Source organism: Cyprinus carpio, chromosome A1 (genome assembly GCF_018340385.1).
Source record: "Cyprinus carpio isolate SPL01 chromosome A1, ASM1834038v1, whole genome shotgun sequence".
Taxonomy (NCBI): Eukaryota; Metazoa; Chordata; class Actinopteri; order Cypriniformes; family Cyprinidae; genus Cyprinus; species Cyprinus carpio.
In genome coordinates, this window is record NC_056572.1 from 35693822 (window position 1) to 35711928 (window position 18107).

The window sequence follows — 18107 nt, forward strand, 5'->3', positions numbered from 1 at the left end:
TTGAACATCATGAAGTTAGGTCTGCACTTTATACTACAAATAAACACATAAAATCTTAAAAAACTTTTAATTTGACAATTTTGAGAAGTCCCTGGTGTATTAAAACTGTGTTAGAGAAATTAATAAGTATGTTTAAGCAAAATTTAAAAAGGTAAAAACTGTACACTGTAAAACCTGACAAGTCACAGTAACTCAAACCGCTTGAGTAAACAGATTGCCTTTACTTAAACCATGTAAGTTTTAAAACTTTGCAATAATGTTATCAAGTGATTAATTAAGTGCTGATTGAGCATTAGTGATGAACAGCTGCTGTTAACAAACAGCATCAGCAGCTCCACTTATTAATAACCAGACTGACTTTACTGTCAGATGTCTACAGAAGATCTTATTGAGAATTAACTAAGGTTTAGATGTTGATTTATTGTTTCATTTGAAGTAACCATGTTAGAGATCAGTGTTTGCTCTTAGCTGGGCTCTTGACCCTTGGATTTCTGTCTTAGATTATTTTTTTTTTGGACGTTGCCAACCATGTGTTTTTGAAACATGTTTGTTATAACTCCAAAGACCCAGAGAAAATATGATCAGATATTGGTCGTTATACAGCATATTGGTGATGATAATCATCAATTATGGAGCTGTTCAGAGTCCGAAATTTTTACTAAATAGGTGTTCTATAGTTAGTTCAGTTGATTACAATGAAAGCCATTCATGAAGTCAGTGGTTTTTTCATAATCAGTTAATATAAAGGACTTTCCAAACAGTTTGGTCTTCTATGGTGTCAATTAGGCACACACAGACATCAATAATCAGAATATGAAACTCAACAATGGTTACTGAAAAAAAAAAAAAAACATGCTGCAAATGCATGCTGGGCACCTATTGTAGTACAAAACTCATCCATGGCTCCCAGCATGCTCTGCTGCATTGTTTTTTTATGGTCACCATTGTTGAGGTTCATATGCTGATAATTGATGTCTGTGACACCACAGTGACACCACAGAAAACCAAACTGTTTGGAAAGTTCTTTATATTAACTGATTATCACAGAACCACTGGCTCTTAGAGTCACTTTTACTGTAGTCAATCCAACTAATTACACAACACCTATTTCATCGGAGATTAGACTCCAAACAGTTTAATAATCAATGATTATCATCACCAATATACAGTATAAAAACCAACATCTAGATACAGGTTAGATAACAAAAAATGATAACCTGAATGCGACTGTAAGCTGCTTTGGATAAAGCAGCTTCAAGAGTGTGTGTGTGTGTATAACACTTGATGATATTTTCTCTGGGCTTTGAGTTACAACAAATGGTTACAACAGCCAAAGAAAAAACTAAGACAGAAATCAAAGGTCAAGAGCCCAACTAAAGCAAACATTGAGGTAAAAATATCCAAAAAATGACCTACACGCATCAAAAAAGAATGAGAAGAAATAAGGGCCGATGATGTCATTAAAAAATGTCAAGTTATAGTGCTGCAGAGATATCAACCTTAATTAGCATTAGCATTACTAGCCACGGCCCGACAGGTGTCGTAATACCAGTTTCGGCCATGGGAGGCGGTATGCGGGCAACATAACCAACAGCCAATCTGCAATACACGAATAACTCGCACGGCTTGTGGGCGTATTCCTGAACCTGATGTCAAGCAACCGCGCTCGGAATCACAAATCAAATCCGATAAGAAAAGGAGCCGAAACAGAGTAAACATCGGCACTGCTTTCCATCGCTGGAGACAACTGATGGACTTGAAAGAAATGAGCTTCGACTCTGAAACTTGCAACATTTCTTTGGATTGGTAAGTAAGATGCTGTTAGTATTTCGCTTAGAAGTTTGTTTTATATGTTTGCGTATTTTTTTCGGGAAGTTATAACATAGAAATGTATCGGAAGGCTGTTCGATAAACGTGCTAATGTTAGCTTATGGCTAACCGTGAGCTGCGCTTGATAGTTAGCTAGCTATAACTTACCCACAGATCCGATCCGGTTTTCACCTGTTATCTACCAAAGCCCCGTTTCTACCAAGCTGATGCTAAAATGTAACATTACCTAAGAAGCTTGAAATGTCTTCGATGATAATGAACCCTAGAGAGAGAGAGAGAGAGCCACCACAAGCACAAGCGCTAACTCACTATATTCAGAGCGTAATTAAAGGGTTAGGACTGTGAAGATTAAGAGAAAAACAATGCCTCAATGTTATTGAATTTGTGGAAATTGTGACTAACCGCAAACCAGAACAAAGCCACGTAAATGAAGGTTATAGACTTCGAATGGCATACAGAGGCATTGTCGCGATCTAACATTTTCTATTATTCCTCTAATAAACAGCTTTTATACCACACTTGTCATAATCAGAGCTTAAAATTTGTAAATAAATAATTGCTGTATTCAAAACAGCGATTAATAGGCGTTGTGACCGACACTGACAATACGTTTTCCCGAAGCGTTCAGTGATGTCACTAAACGGTGATGCCATCGTTCACAAGTTTCTGCATGGACCTAACTAGGGCACAGGTTCTCGAGCCCTGGGACAAAATGAGATGCTTTAAGGAAAATGTATAGCCTAATAGGCCCAAAATAAAAATAACAATTTGTTTTCATGATTTGTTTTTTTTTTTTTTAAAATATGCGAAATATATCCGACTTAATTAAGATAACGGATTTAAAACAGAAGTGTGGCTGCACTCCATAAGTTCATGGGAAAAAAGGGATGACAACGCATTCTGTTTGTTTGCTTTATTTTATTTTTATTGTGAGTGTGCACAAATGAAAGTAAACACTTTTGGGGAATTTAAAAAAAAAAAAAAATTTTTTTATGTCTCAGCTGTTTCAATCGTGCCGGAGCCTGCTGCACACGTATATTCTAGCAATTCAAACTTACATCGCAGTCTGTTCATTATCAAAATAAAATAGTCAACTAAACATTTAAAAGGTTACACAGGTCAGTTTAAATAGACCGTAGTATACCGGTCCACTCTGCTGTTATGCCAAGGACGTTTTTGCTCATATGAAGAGGATGATCTTTTCCGCCTATATGCGGATGCTGTAAAATACAAGCCTAGTTTACATTATAAATAATAACATTCAAATACATTGCGTAATATGGAAAAAATTTGGATTTATGCCAATGAGACATGAGCAATAACCTCCAAATAAATCTAGCCAAACCCGTGCTCGCCGTCTCGTCTGCGCACGACGCTTCTGTCAAGATCTAATGCACTGTGCGACGGTTTTTAAAAACAAATAGGCCTACCGGAACACAAAAATTAAAATCTGACATTTTCTAGGACAGAATCCAGCAGGATCAAATTAATGTGAGCAACAGTGTTTTGCTGCAGCAGCGCCGATGGAAGCAGTTCACATTTGGCATAATTTTATTTTAAATACCATAGTGTCAGTTGAAAACATTGCAATTAAGCGCGTTTTAAAATACAACAAAGATCACCATTAAAACCATTTAAAGAGGCGCGTTCAGCGGTCTCCATGCCGGATAGGAAACAGTCTACAAAGTAAAATGATCTCAAACGTATGGCGCTTCATTTATCAAATGAACATAATCACATATATTCATTATAGAATCCTGCTACTAGCATTTTATTCAGACTAAAACCCCTTTAATTCAAGTGAGAAAGCACTTTTGTGTGTGTGTGGCTTTTGCACATCCTCTCATACCGGTGACTGCGGTGCCTGCAACAGACGATTTTGCAGCATTATGGTTAACGATTAATCGATTAATTGATCGTTAATTTAAACGACGATGAATCATGGAAATAATCGAAATTTGACATCCCTAGTTAAAATGTATTCTAAAACTAAGCAAATTATACTCAAGAAAAATGAAACACTCACAGGGCATTTCTGCAGTTGATCACAGCTGGTATCAGTCTTCTTCTCCCCTCATCTGATGCGTTGTATTTCTTGAGGTCCAGCTCATCCAGCTGGCTCCTCTGACATCTGAAGCATGTAGGAGATTGTTGAGCAGTGACCAGCAGAGAGTTTCTTCTCTGAGTGTTTGTCTGATTTCACAAACTCCTGGATCTTTTTGAACAGAGTCTGATCTTTCACTTCCAGCAGACAGAGGAACAGATTGATGGATCTTTCAGTGGAGAGTTCATGTCCATCTTTGATCTTCTCTTTAATGTACTGTGTGGTTTCTCTGATGCTCTCTGAGCTGTTCTCTGTGTGTGTCAGTAGATCCTGTAAGAGTCTCTGATTGGACTCCAGTGAGACGCCCAGCAGGAACCGCGAGGAACAGATCCAGATGTCCATTCTCACTCTTTAGGGCTTTATCTACTGCACCTTTAAGCAAAATTTGTACTGAAGCAAAATTCCTCAGCCCCTCCATAATTGGAAGTTACATGAAAGTGAAACACATAGAAAGCAGCAAGAAACTCCTGAATGCTCAGATGAATGAAGCTGTAGACTTTCCTCTGATGAATCACAGATTCCTGCTTAAAGATCTCAATGCAAATCCCAGAATACACTGAGGCGCCAGTGACGTCTATGCCGCTCTCAATCAGGTCCTCCTCATAGAACATCACATTGCCCTTCATCAGCTGTTTGAAAGCCACTTCAGCAAGTTTCACAATCACTTCTCTGTTGGACTGCAGGATTTTCTCTGGATCTCTCTCTTCATACTTCTGCTTCCTCATGTTGATCTGAATCAGCAGGAAGTGGATGTACATTTCAGTCAGAGTTTGAGGGATTTCTGCACTCAGATCTTCTTCCAGGAGCTTCTGAAGCACAGTGGATGAGATCCAGCAGAAGACGGGATGTGGCACATGATGTGGAGGCTTCTCGCTCTTCTGATGTGTGAGATGATTCTGCTGGCTTGATGCTCATCACTGATTCTCTTCCTGAAATATTCCTCCTTCTGAGGCTCAGTGAATCCCTGAATTTCTGTCAGACGGTGGATGTATTTGGAGGGGATCTGAATGGCTGCTGCTGGTCTGGAGGTGATCCAGATGAGAGCAGAGGGAAGCAGCTCTCCTTTCACGAGATTTGACATCAACACACTCGCTGATGAAGACTCAGTCACATCACAAACTTTCTGATCATCTGAAAACATCAGTGTGATTCTGCTTTCATCCAGACCATCAAAGATGAACACAACTTTACACTCCCTCATAAATCTGTGAGTCCAGATCTTGAAGTTCAGGATGAAAGTCCAGCAGAAGTCTGTGAGGACTGTACTGATGCTCTCGGATCAAGTTCAGCTCTCGAAATGGAAGCACAAACATGAAATCTACATCCTGATTGGCTTTTCCTCGGCCCAGTCCAGAATGAACTTCTGCACAGAGACGGTTTTTCCGATTCCAGCGATGCCTTTAGTAAGAACAGTCTTGATTTGCTCTTTCTCTTCACATCCTGCTTCAGCTGAGGCTTTAAAGATGTCATTGCAGTAGACTGGAGTGTTTTGTGAGTGTTGTGTTCTGGCTGTTTTCTCCATCTGTAAAACCTCATGTTCTTCATTCACTCCTTCTCTCTCTCCCTCTATGATGTAGAGCCGTGTGTAGATCCTGTTCAGGAGGGTTTGATTCTCTTGGAGTTTGCTTCCCTCAAATAGTCTCTCGTACTTGTTCTTAATGCTGGTTTTGTGCTGGTCTTTGACTCTCTGCAAGTCTCCAGTCTCCTGTGCATGTTTCTGCAGGACTGCTTTAGTTTGTTTCTGCCTAATGTGATTCTGATAGTGGGATGCAGAGGATGGCACAGACCTGATCATCTCATGTTTATCCCCACTGCTGAAAAAATGAAAGAGAAAATAAAGATAATGACTGTTGGAGACCATCAGAACCATATTGAACACAGGATATGGTTTTAACTCTTCATGCTGCACTCCAGTAAAGTGCATGTGTTGCATATATTGTAGTACACGTAATGTTATTTCATACTTTAAAAAATACTAAACTAAGATGCACTACAGTAAATAAGCAAGTACATGTTTATACTAACAGAGAGTCAGAGGTCACTGCACCACTGAATTCTGGAGGTTTCTTCATGGATCTGTTACTCTTCACAGACACACCACTGGGTTCTGGAGACTCTGAACTCTGTCTCTTCCTGATGATAACAAAATGCAAACATAATGGGATTTTACACATACATACTGCATATCTTAAATGCACTGCATATTTACATTTACAATTATTAATTTAACAGATGCTTTTATTCAAGGTGGTTTACAAATAAATAATTAAACAAAGTGATCTAGTGATAGGGTCTGGAAAGAGATTTCTGCCTATGCCTTGAAATGTCCCTGTCTTGTCATTGTGAAGATTTGGGAAAATGATTCTGTCTCTCTGTGTTGGTATCACAAAACAGGACTCATCACTCAATGATGAAAGGCTTCTGGAATGCATTGTACATCAATCTGGATAAAATAATCTGACAATGATAAAATTGGGCTGTGCCTTACCTGAGGTCAAAGGACACTGTTGCATCACTGGATACAGAGGGGAAATTGCTTATGTACATCTCACTCATAGACACACAGCTTGATCCAGGAGGTGGAGAACTCATTTTAGAGGCAGTGCTCTCATCTTTTCTTTTTTCATGGGCACTCATTTTAGAGTCAGTGCCTCTTTAAAAAAGAGAGATTGATGGCAGGCTTTTACATACAAAGACAAAGTTTAAAAATAGTAAAAAACAAGAAGTTAAACTGGCATCTTCACAAACATAGAAATATAAATAATCTATAGACAAAATATAAATATTGTACAGAGAACTGACAATGTATGCAGTAAGAACTGCAGTTTTGTGTTGTACATCTATACAGCTATGAGAAATTTTTCTGTAGTTAAAAATGTTTTCAAATCTGGTCATGGGAACCCACTGTTCTGCACATTTTGGGTCTCTTTTCTGACACATTCATACCGCTTTTCCACTGGGGGTGGTTGAAGCCAGAGCCCATGTGGGAACTGGGTTGTGCTTTTGCACTCAAAAAAGTCCTGGGCCCGTGCCCAGATCCTGGTTCTGAACCAGCCCTGAAACCTTGCTGGTCTTGAACAAAGGAACCTATGATGTGAATAGGCGGAGCTACAACTACAGACCACAGTTTGGAAAGCATTTTTAAAAGCCGTCAGAGTCAGTTCAGCAGTTGTCAGCAGAAGACACGAACACTCTCCTTCCGCAAGAGATAACAAGCAATTCTTGTCACATGTTGGGATGTAGAGGGTTCTACTCCCTGGAAGTGGAAACGCAAGCCAGTTCAGAACGAGTGTTACTCTTGGCTGAGCACTGCTGCAGCTGAGTTCATGGAGCTCTCAGCTAATGAGCTAATAATCTGAATCAGGTGCAATGATATAGTCAAGACCAGACCTTTAAGACCAAGACCAAGACCAATCAAGACCAGAGGTGTGGTCAAGACCAAAACCAAGACTAAGGCCAAGACCATTCAAGAGTGATGTTAATGTGATAATTAAGTGTTTAATCAAGTGATGATTGAGACATCTGCTGTTACAAGCAGAATCACTGAAGTTAAAGCGATAAGAATACAACTTATTCCAGCACAGCCTTAGATGAAACTGAAAATAAAACAGCAATTGTTATAGCAAAAGTCCCAAGAAGAAAAAAATGATACTGATGATCAAGTCACAGTCCGTGGCCTGATCCCTGCTTTGTTTAATTGTTACCATGGTGGTGGTTCCATCCGGCTAATTTGAATCTTTGTTGTGCGGTTCTGCTAACAACTTCAAAATTTTAAAATTAAAGCAGGGACACAATTTAATGCGGTTATATTCTAGGGACTACCTACAAAGTGAACTTCTTAATCTGAATAATGATCTTAGAGATCAGCCTCTGAATGAGATCATTGAATCCGGACACGATTGAATCCTTCAATAAGTAACCATCACCATTTCATTAGTTTGTTTTTGCACAACTTTTGCTATAACAAATGGGCTTCATAAACACAACAATTACATCAGCCAGCTTGCAGGCTTGTTTGCAGGGCAGAGTACTCTTTCCCACTTTATAATTTCACACTCATCAATACCATTTCACCTACTCCATCTCCATGGTAACAGAGACTGCTCTTTTAAGAGTAGTGAAACAACCTCCTTCTTGTCTCTTGATTCGGGTGACCTTGGGGCCTTTCAAATCCTTTTGGACCTGAGTTCTGCTTTTTTAATACTGTTTGCCATTCTGTACTTCTATTTCGTTTATCTCAATATATACATCAAATCATATCCCTTCATTCAAATCTTTTAGAGGAGGCAACAATTTCATTAGCCACTGATGAACACAAATCGCATTCTGTCACCTTTTCCCATGGAGTGGATCTGTCAAGGATCTGTCTTTGTTCCACTTCCATTTTTAATCTACCATGCTACCCTCTGGGTCAAGAGTAAGCCAAGTGACACATTCGAAATTTCCATAGTTAAGCTCATGATATGCAAATTTATTTTTACTGCACAGTCCAAATTCAGATTTTTCTACCTTTCTTTACATCCTGCTAAAATGATATCAAATCATGGAAGCCTCAGGAATTTTCCTAAAATGAAATACTAAAGAAAATTAAAATTCCGTTATATAATAGCACTAAATTCCTTGTCTCCTCCAAACTTGACTTCTCCATTAGCCATGGGGGGGGGGGGGGGGGGGGGGGGGGGGGGGGTACTGAGTTTATAGTCCTCCCTCCCCTACTATAAAACGCAATCTTTATCTCTGTGTCCGGTTTTGATCCCAAATTATGTTTTGATGAACCCCATAGTAACCAGTTTGTTAAAGTCCCTGTTTTTTTTTTTCCATCTTTGCAAACTTGTCTGGTTTTTACAACCCTCGCTCAAATTACCAAAGATGTTGAATTGTTGTTGTACGGGTTTATACATTTGCGTACTGGTTATTATGTAACTCCCTCCCTGTTTTATGGCCTGCCCAACAAAGTTTTAATCGTTTTGCAGCTACTCCCAAAATTCAGGCCGCTCAGGCCCTTACATATCCAAAAAAATCAGTTCATTATGACCACCTGATTTACAGCAATTGATTGGCTCCCCGTATCAGTTGCATTTCAGTTAAGATTCATGTTCTTGCTTTCAAGGCCGCGTCTATGGTTCAGCACCTTCTTCCCTCTCTGAATTAATTCAACCTCCCTAGGCCCCTGCTCGTACTTTGACATCAACGCTTCTGGAGCAATTTCACTTTGCAGTACCCAAGATCAGACTATCTAAGTGTTGGTGTTCGGGCTTTCGCATTTCCGGCTTCTAAGCTCTGGAACAAACAACCACAAAACCTCTGTGCTGTCTCATCTACTTCAGATCTTTAAAACTGCTCTCAAAACTCACTTACTTACAATTTGCTTTGCTAAATGATCGTCTGCCTTTATGCTCTATGTCTTGCTTTCATAAAAAAAGCATTTAAATGTCCTATTTTAATAGATTTCGATTAATAATACAAATTAACAACAAATGAAGTAATACTTACTTAGGCCATAGCTAGCAAGTGCAATTACCGATTACTTTCACACTTCAGACCTACAGTCCTATGATAACAGTTAATATTATAGGAACGGACCAATCTGAAAAGTTCTGAGTAAATATCACATTAAATTCATAGACGTTTTCTGTCATTTTGGTCAGTATATGCCACATTAAACTGTCGAGGATAGAAATAAAATGATCCGAGTTTGAAAATCCATGCAAAGGATAAGATATAAAACAGCAGCTTTTTATATACCTACAATGGTTTTATATGAAGGAAAAAGATTTAAACCTTACCCCCCAAAAAAAAACCTCTTCCAACAACCAGTTAAGGTCTTGTAAGGCCCACGAAACTGGCGTCTATTCTCCACTGTTTACTTTTCGATTCAGGAAACCTGTTCAAATAAGTCCTTTGTTCTTCCCTCTAGTGGTGCAGGAGCAGGAATCACACATTCACATTCTGAGGTCAGCACTGTTGTATATTGTTCCTCAGTATAATTGCATTATTGCCAAACTTAGATTGTATAAATGTACAGTTTGTCAATGTCCCCACATGCACCAAAAAGAAGATTTTTATACATTCTATTTACTTTATAAATGCTGTCCCTTTTTTGTGTGTTGCTGTTCACATACACTATCATATAAAACAGCCACTCAAAGAAGCTCTATTATTATTATTATTAAATTGTTTATCTGATGTTTTAAATGATGGTGCTGGGCAAAATATGGGGGTGGAGAGAATTGTACTTTATGTATTAAATTAAATTTCAAACGCTGTTATTTGTCCTGATTGTTTTTACGAACATAGTATCGAACCATGACAAATTGTAATGCATAATAATTTATCATTTTAATTATAAAATAATAAAATTTAATAGCTTTTTCATCAACTCACGAACGCCTGAACCCTGTTTGAAACCTATAGACACTTGGTTGAATTATTAAGCAATATCTAGAATATTCTCTATAATGTATTATATTAATAGTATTTTTTAACCTCAGTGAGACATTTGACAACAGACCATCACATTCATGGAAAGATTAAAGTCTAATAATAATAATACTAATACAATATTCAAAATAATAATAAGAATAATAAGAATAAATATATCTAATATATATCTATATATATATATATTATATAAATCTATAGTATATAGATATATATAGTAATAAAAAGTTATTAATAACATGAGTAAGAAGCATTTTAAGACATATGTTATGGTGGAAAAAAGTGGAAATAAAGTGTCTAACGGTTTGTTTAATGGTTAGGGTTAAGGTAAAGTGCAGTGGTGGGCCGTTTTTTTTTTGTTTGTTTGTTTGTTTTAAAGTTGATATCTGGGGGCTTGCAGTAATATAGTGTTAATTGCTGTCTTTTATAAAGTCCCACCGCCTGTAGTCAATGCTCAAAAACCTCCCAAACATGAAAAATAAATAAATAAATAAATAAATAAATAAATAAATAAATAAATAAAGTAGACACAAGGGCATTGTCTCTGCACAGCAAACCCCTGAAAAAAAAAAGTCTACTTCAAAAGGAGATATTTTATTTAACAGAAATCCCTTTTCTAAAACTACAACGAATGACCTCCGTTTGGAGTAAAACGCATATTTTCTGGGGATTTGTGATATCACAAAGATCGACGAATGGGACGAGACCTGGTTTGAGCTGCCACTAGAGAAGACAGACGCGAGTCTTATATCACGATGTCGGAGACACGCTAGTGTTCCCAAGGCAGATGAGCTTAGAATGTTTACAATCATCCGGGTTTAAATCGTGCTCTAATTGATTTGATTTTGAAGCAATATTTACACTGAAGCTCGCAACAGGCTGCTATGGTAACATTTCCCGACCAGGCACCGAGTGCTGCCAATCACAACACAGACTGGCCCAGCTAACCAATCACAGCGCATTTCATATTTCAGAAGGCATGGCTTCATTTTGATACAGGAACTATTCGAGACGTTCATGCCAGACTGGGGAGAGAGGTGTTGTAATAATGTAAAATATGTGAAAAATAATGTGTTTATTGAACAGCCTAGTATGAGAGTCTGTTCTAGTACACCCCCAAAACAAAATCAAGACCTTGTTAAAAGAGCATAATAGGACCCATTTAAAAACGGAAGAAAGAAAAACTCAGTTTATAAAAATACCGGTATGTGTGGACATAACTCTTCTCAGAGGTTGAATCCACACTTAAGAGTGTTAAAATTAACAATGAAGCAGTGTTAAAGTTAATGAGATAATTAAGTGATTAATTGAGTGATGATTGGCCATTAGTGAAGACACATGATTTTTACAAGCAGAATCACTGAAGGAAAGAGTCACTATCCATATTCTTTCCTTCAGTCACTTGACAGTCACTTTTGCTCCGCTTTATGTTTGTGTTTTGTTTTTTTTGTTGTTTTGATTTGAACTTTTATTTATGCTTCTTGTTCTGTTGTCTCCCATCCTTACAAACAATCTCCAGACTGCCATCCCTTAGAGTTTTGACAAGTATTGCGATTCAATATTGCTGTTTTTGTTTGCTTTTTTAACTCTAGACTGGGGTGCGAGTCTCTAGGCACATTACACTTTGATTCAATTATGTTTCTGGGGGGCTGTGATGATAAAACGAATAATGATGCATCTTAATGCGCATTTTTCATCTGTAGACTTCTTTTTCCCCCAAGTATTTGCAATGATTACAAATATCAAATTTGTTGGTCGGTCCTGGGGAGCCAAAGTCAGAATTCAGCTCCACCCAAATCAAACACACCTGAACATGCTAATCAAGGTCTAGGGTCTACTACTAGAAAGCAACAGGCAGGTGAGTTTTAATCAAGGTTGACGCAAAACTTTGCAGGACTGTGGCTCTCCAGGACCAACATTGGCCACCCCTGCCCTAGGCGGTGTGACCCAACATCGCCCCCTACGTTGTAAGGTCCTGTTATAACCCCTGCAGTGGTAAAAGGCTTAGGCTGCTCTCTCCTCTATCGCTTTCTTTGTTGGTTTGTTTTTTGATTTATTCTGTTTTGTTTGCTCAGAATGAACACACACAAAGTGCACGTGAGCATCTCTCAGAATGTGAGTTGTGTGTGTCCAATATGTAGCCTACTGCATTCCAAAAGGCATAAATGATGACTTCGTTGAGCATATCTAAATTAAAAAAAAGTATCCTGTGCAATGAAGCCCGTGATTTCTCTGTATTTAGCTTCAACCATAACACTTCATGCGAGTTTATAATCTTATTCAATATTGCATGTGTGTTTGTGTGTGTAAATCGCAGCAAGCAAAATACGTCTGTCTCTAACAGGCCACACCATGCAGAATGCAGAAAAAAAACTAAGCTCAGAATCATTTCTTAACTTTTCAGTATCATTTGAAGAGCCAAAATTAGATGGATTGGTGTATTCAATGTATGCTTTTTGCCTGTGTTTTTTTTTTTTTTTTTTTTTTTTTGCTAAATTTTGTCGTGTATATCTAAAAGTTAAAAAGTTTAAAAAATATTTGAAAATATCAATTAAATATTTTCCTCCTATTTGGTAGTTTAATAAAATTTTAATCAAGTCATAAAAAACAAATATCCTGTCTGGACATCACTTTTGGCCACTACTGTACATCAGGGACTTAATGTCTAATTTCCTTAGAAATACATGGATTTAAGTGTGCACATATATGGCAAAATCTGAATAATTGATCAAAGCCTACTGATTAATCGGTGATAGTGATGATTGGTCAATTAATCAATCTAATAATCATTAGTGTATCAAAATAACCGTTTTGTAGCACTAGTAAAAAGTGCATCTTCAACAGTTCTTCAATTGTCTTAATATGTTAGATATTCTTCTTGATCATTTGTGTTAGTCTTCATCAACACATCTCTCACTGCTGGCAACTTTCCTACCACTTTTAAGCAGACTCTCGTGACTCCACTGCTCAAGAAGCCCACACTCAGTCCTCCAGCAGATCCACCTTCCTTCATTCTGTCTTTTCAGCCTGATCTCACTTCTTCAGCTCATTCGCTGCCTGGATGAAGCATCAAGAAGTGGGAGCTGCTTGTAATCTCTGCAGACCGGTCAGTCCACCAAACATCACTGTGTAACTGGATCCACAACACTAACACCAACCAGGAGAGCAAAGAGCATTGACTCCTACAAGTGTTCACTCCCTCACTCCTTTATGGTCCTGATAACCCAATTAACACTTCACTTTGACTTGTATTTGGATTATTGCAAGATTCGATTCATCAAAACATGATGCAGCATTCCTAATCTAACGATTTGCAACGTAATGATCCGAGGATTGGTTTTGATTTTCTTTCTACTTAATACTCCAAATATTATATATATATTTTATCAATACAATAGCTTTCTGCTGTTTAGCAAAAACAGTCTTGTAATTTTGTTGTTAGGTAAGCGCACTTTGTAACAATGTCCAGAATGAGTTTAATTTTCTTGTTTAATTGTATCTGATTAATTAGGTGATGCTTGCTGATCTGTAATTGTTGCTGTTTTTTTCTACTTTCAGTTATGTTTCTCTTTTTCTGGATGAATGACAATTAACTCTATTATTTGAACAAACATTTATGATCACGAGTGCAGCTGCAGTCTGCATTACTTTTGTATTTGCTATAATACTTCTCATCCATAGTTTAATTATAAAGCTGTCAGTGTGTGTTCATGACAAATATCATCACCTACAGACTTAATTAACTTAATATATTTAATCAAAACCAAAAGCACTATTAATTAAGGAGTAAATAACATTAACAGACTCCAGCGCTGTTCCAGGCTATAGGTGTTTAGACAGTGAAGAAGAAGAAGAAAAAGAAAGGTGATTAGAAGTATATGGTTTGTGTATTAGACCTCACGGTGTCTGGCTATATGTGTTGAGTGTCAGTGACTGATGTTGGTAACAAATAACATTTATTTATTTATTTATTTATTTAATTTATTTTTTTATTTTTTTGAGGATTGCAATGTTTTGTTAAGTTGCAATGTAATTAATTACTTTTCTCATTTAAAAGTAATTACATTTTTAAATATCCATTACTGCAATTTACATAAGTTGTTTTTTACATTCGTTAAAATACATTTAAAACCTAGCAATAAACTGACATGACATTGAGTACAAATATAATAAACTTTGCAATTACACATATTTTCTTGCACACCTGCGCTCATCACAGAGTGGTTTAACTTTCATAACATGATGCTGCTCTTCTGGCAAACTGATGCTTACAAAGATTGAAGGTGTTCTGTCTTCAGTTTAACGTTTCACACAGAAGTCAGTGTTGTTTTTGGCCACAGAGAAACATTTCAGCTTCTTTCTCAACACTGACCTGTAGGTGTCGCCAACTGCTCACACAACTGGTTCAAATGTGTCATTCAGTCTTTATTCTCAGTGACTGACACAATTCAAATTGAGTATAAAAAAAAAAATCCACTGGAAATATTAATTTGGTGTGACGTTGTAATTGACAGATGCGTAATCAGAGTGAACCTCCTCCTCACTGAGTCTGACTGTAGCGTCGCTGAGAGACTCTTCATGCTTCTGGAAACTGATGGAAGAGTACAGGAGCCCATCAGAGGGGATTGTGGGTGACTGTAAAGATGAATAAAGATGAGCTGATGCAGGATCTGAGACTTGAATCTCTTCTTGAGCCTGCAGGAAGCAAAATCACGCAAACATGAACTCTTAGTTCAAAGGTACAGCATACATACCAACTTATCTCACGTGTCTAAGCACAGATCAGTTCTGAAACTCACCGTTTCATGATCTCCTGTCTCTCTTCTGTCTGGTGAGATGACATCTGTGTGTGAACAAAAGAAAGAGACTGAGAAAATGAGAGATGATTTTAACTGTGTGTATTGATGACAGGCAGAGGGCGACAAACTCAGATTTATTAAATGTTCAGTAGTGTATGTTTGTGTCTCACCATGTTTCCTTCTGAATTTAACTTTGAGCAACATGAGCACCAAACACACAGCCAGCAGGACCAAACCCACAGACACCACAGCTGTCACAGGAAAGCCTGAAATCACAAAGAGGGACTGTCACTGACATTGACATGCAGGCCTTAAAACGCCAAAGCGCAGTGCCCTTAACACACACTGCATCCACACTATACCATTAGACAGTCAATACTGATAATATTGTGTCTAAAAGTCATCTAATAATAACAACTATGTGTTTACTGAAATGTTGTATAAAATCAATATTATTTTTGCAAACGTGCTATGACACTCTTGCTGTGTGGAATTGCTTATAAATATTAAAAACAAGTCATTCAACAGAGACATTTTTTTGTGCAATGTATCATTGATTTTCAGGGTAATTATATTCATTTTGTTGGATTTTTTTGCCTTAAGCTCCTGTTAATTTCTGACCCTGGGGCCCTGAGCACAAGTGGAGGCCCCTTCTGTTGCAAGAGTCAATAAAAGAGCGCTGTTAGTTCGTTACTTTTTTTATTTTATTTTTTTTACTTCCTGTGGTCTGTGGTTTAAACCTGGTGTTTATCATCACACACATCAGACTGACGCTGCAGACTTCACCACAGCATGCTGCTTTAAAGGGACAGTACACCAAAAAATGATCGCAATGTAAGAAAATAAAAAATCTGTACATTTTTGCCAGGACATTATCCATTAAGCTTACAGACATTTCCTTTAACCCTAAAACATTAAACAATATGTAATTTAAAATACAGGTAAAACACCTGTGAAAAATCAATAAGCAAAATTTCTTCTCATTAATAATACATTATGGGTATTTCTTGGTGTTCTGTCATTGTTTATTGAGCCTCATGTTGCTCGAAATCTGTATGACTTTATTTTACACAAAAGATATTTTGACGAATGTTGGTCACCAAACAGCGTTAGACCTCGTTGACTTTCACTGCATTGCATAATAATAATAATAATAATAATAAGTTTCATAATAATAATCACTCCACATAATAAGGTAGTAGCGGCAAACACTCGTCCAATCATCCAGTCATCAAAAAACATGGGTTTAGATCTTAAAATACAAAAAATCATGCAGATTTACTTACTTTAAACACTCGTCCAAAAATCCAGTAGGCAAAAAACATGGTGTTTAGAAAAAGAATGGTTGTGTCTGTCAAAAATCATTTAATTTATTTTTGCCAGCATGGTATCACAATGATCTGAGCCAATATTGGTGAATCGGACAAACAGTCTAGGACGAGTTTTTTAAAAGTACGTTTTCGGTAAAAAAAAAATGGCAGAAAAAAAAAAAATTAAATGAGATCGAACAGTTGGTGTAGATCAAGTTACAGACTCCAAATTTGGTGTGGTTAATTTATTACATTTTTCACAGTCAGGAGGGGTTTATGTTTCTTATTCAGAGCTGTAAGGATTTTATAATCAAAATGAATCTAAACTCACCAGAAACATTCAGATGAATCTCTTTAATGAAGGTGATGTGAGTCTTTGATGTGTCTGAAGGTGCTTTATCTGATCCGTATCTCTCCACTCCACATAAATAAACTCCATCATCTGCTGCAGAAATGTCTCTGATGGTCACATTAAAATGATCTTTGTGACTGTCAGACAGGATGAACTTCTTCTCAGATGATTGTGATGACTGTGAGCTGTTCAGCACATGGACAGGAGCTCCGTTCACTCTGTACAAGACTTTGGTGTGTGTTTGAAACGTATGATTATATTCACAGTGGAAAGTGATTGTTTGTCCTTTATATGCAGTCTGTATAATTGACGTCCCACAAGAAGAGGCTGAAAATGATTTATTATTATTATTAACATGCACTAGGGAACTTTGGCCTCTCTATCGCCATCTCAGTTTGAAACCTAAAGTCTCATGTTCCTTGCAGAGTTCATTTTTAACATTCTTGTTTTTGGGTATATTTATGTTGAACAATGCATACTTGCACAGTAACCCATTTTTCATAGTTGTTCATTGTTCATTTTTACTCAAAAAAAAAAAAAAATGCTCCATACTACATTTAAATAGTGCTAACAAAAATAATGCAGAAAGTAACGTAGAGTATCATACTCACTTCTGTTCACCTTTAACTCAACATCATGACTCTATATCTGATTGTTTCCACATGTATATTTCCCCTTATCCTCTATGCTGAGGTTCCTGATAAACACTGTGAAGAATCTGCTGTTTTCATCATCATACAGAGAGAATCTCCCATCATGAACCCAGCGGTGCTGAGTCTCAGTACTGATGCCTGACGTACAGTCACTCTTTCTGCAGAAGTACTTTCCTTTATGCTGATCATTAGACTTGCACTTGAACATTACACTCCCTCCAGTGCAGCCAGTCACACTGAAACAAAGTACCTGATCTGACAAACACAAGTTCATTCGTTCTGGGTTATTACATATTGTCAGTTTTGTTAATGTAATATAATATTTGACCCGGAGCAGTAAAGGACTGACCTGAGATCAGACAGAGCGTGATGATTGTGAAGATGATGATGGTGGCCGTCATTCCGGAATGACTTCAGTCTCAGGATATTCCGAGAAAAACCAGATCAGATCACAGTCCAGAGAAAGCAAGAACTGACAAAATACCTTGAATGCAATGTAAGTCCCTTTGGATAAAAGTGCCTGCCGAATGCAGAAATGTAAATGTAAATGATCATTATAAGTACACACACATCCTCTCTCTCTCTCTCTCTCTCTCTCTCTCTCTCTCTCTCTAAATT

The 18107-nt window shown here is 37.4% G+C and overlaps 1 protein-coding gene and 1 pseudogene across 1 annotated transcript; both read right to left on the reverse strand.

Moving 5' to 3' along the window:
• Positions 1 to 3837: 3837 nt before the first annotated feature.
• On the reverse strand, positions 3838 to 5145 carry LOC122139479 (annotated as a pseudogene).
• Positions 5146 to 14352: 9207 nt separating this feature from the next.
• On the reverse strand, positions 14353 to 17890 carry LOC109074592. The gene is made up of 7 exons (XM_042767052.1): positions 17839 to 17890; positions 17740 to 17744; positions 17448 to 17478; positions 16816 to 17163; positions 15345 to 15440; positions 15175 to 15218; positions 14353 to 15070 (listed from the first exon to the last, which is right to left on the reverse strand). Exons 1-7 carry the CDS (start codon positions 17888 to 17890, stop codon positions 14861 to 14863), a joined length of 786 nt encoding a protein of 261 aa, XP_042622986.1. The 3' UTR covers positions 14353 to 14860.
• Positions 17891 to 18107: the final 217 nt, after the last annotated feature.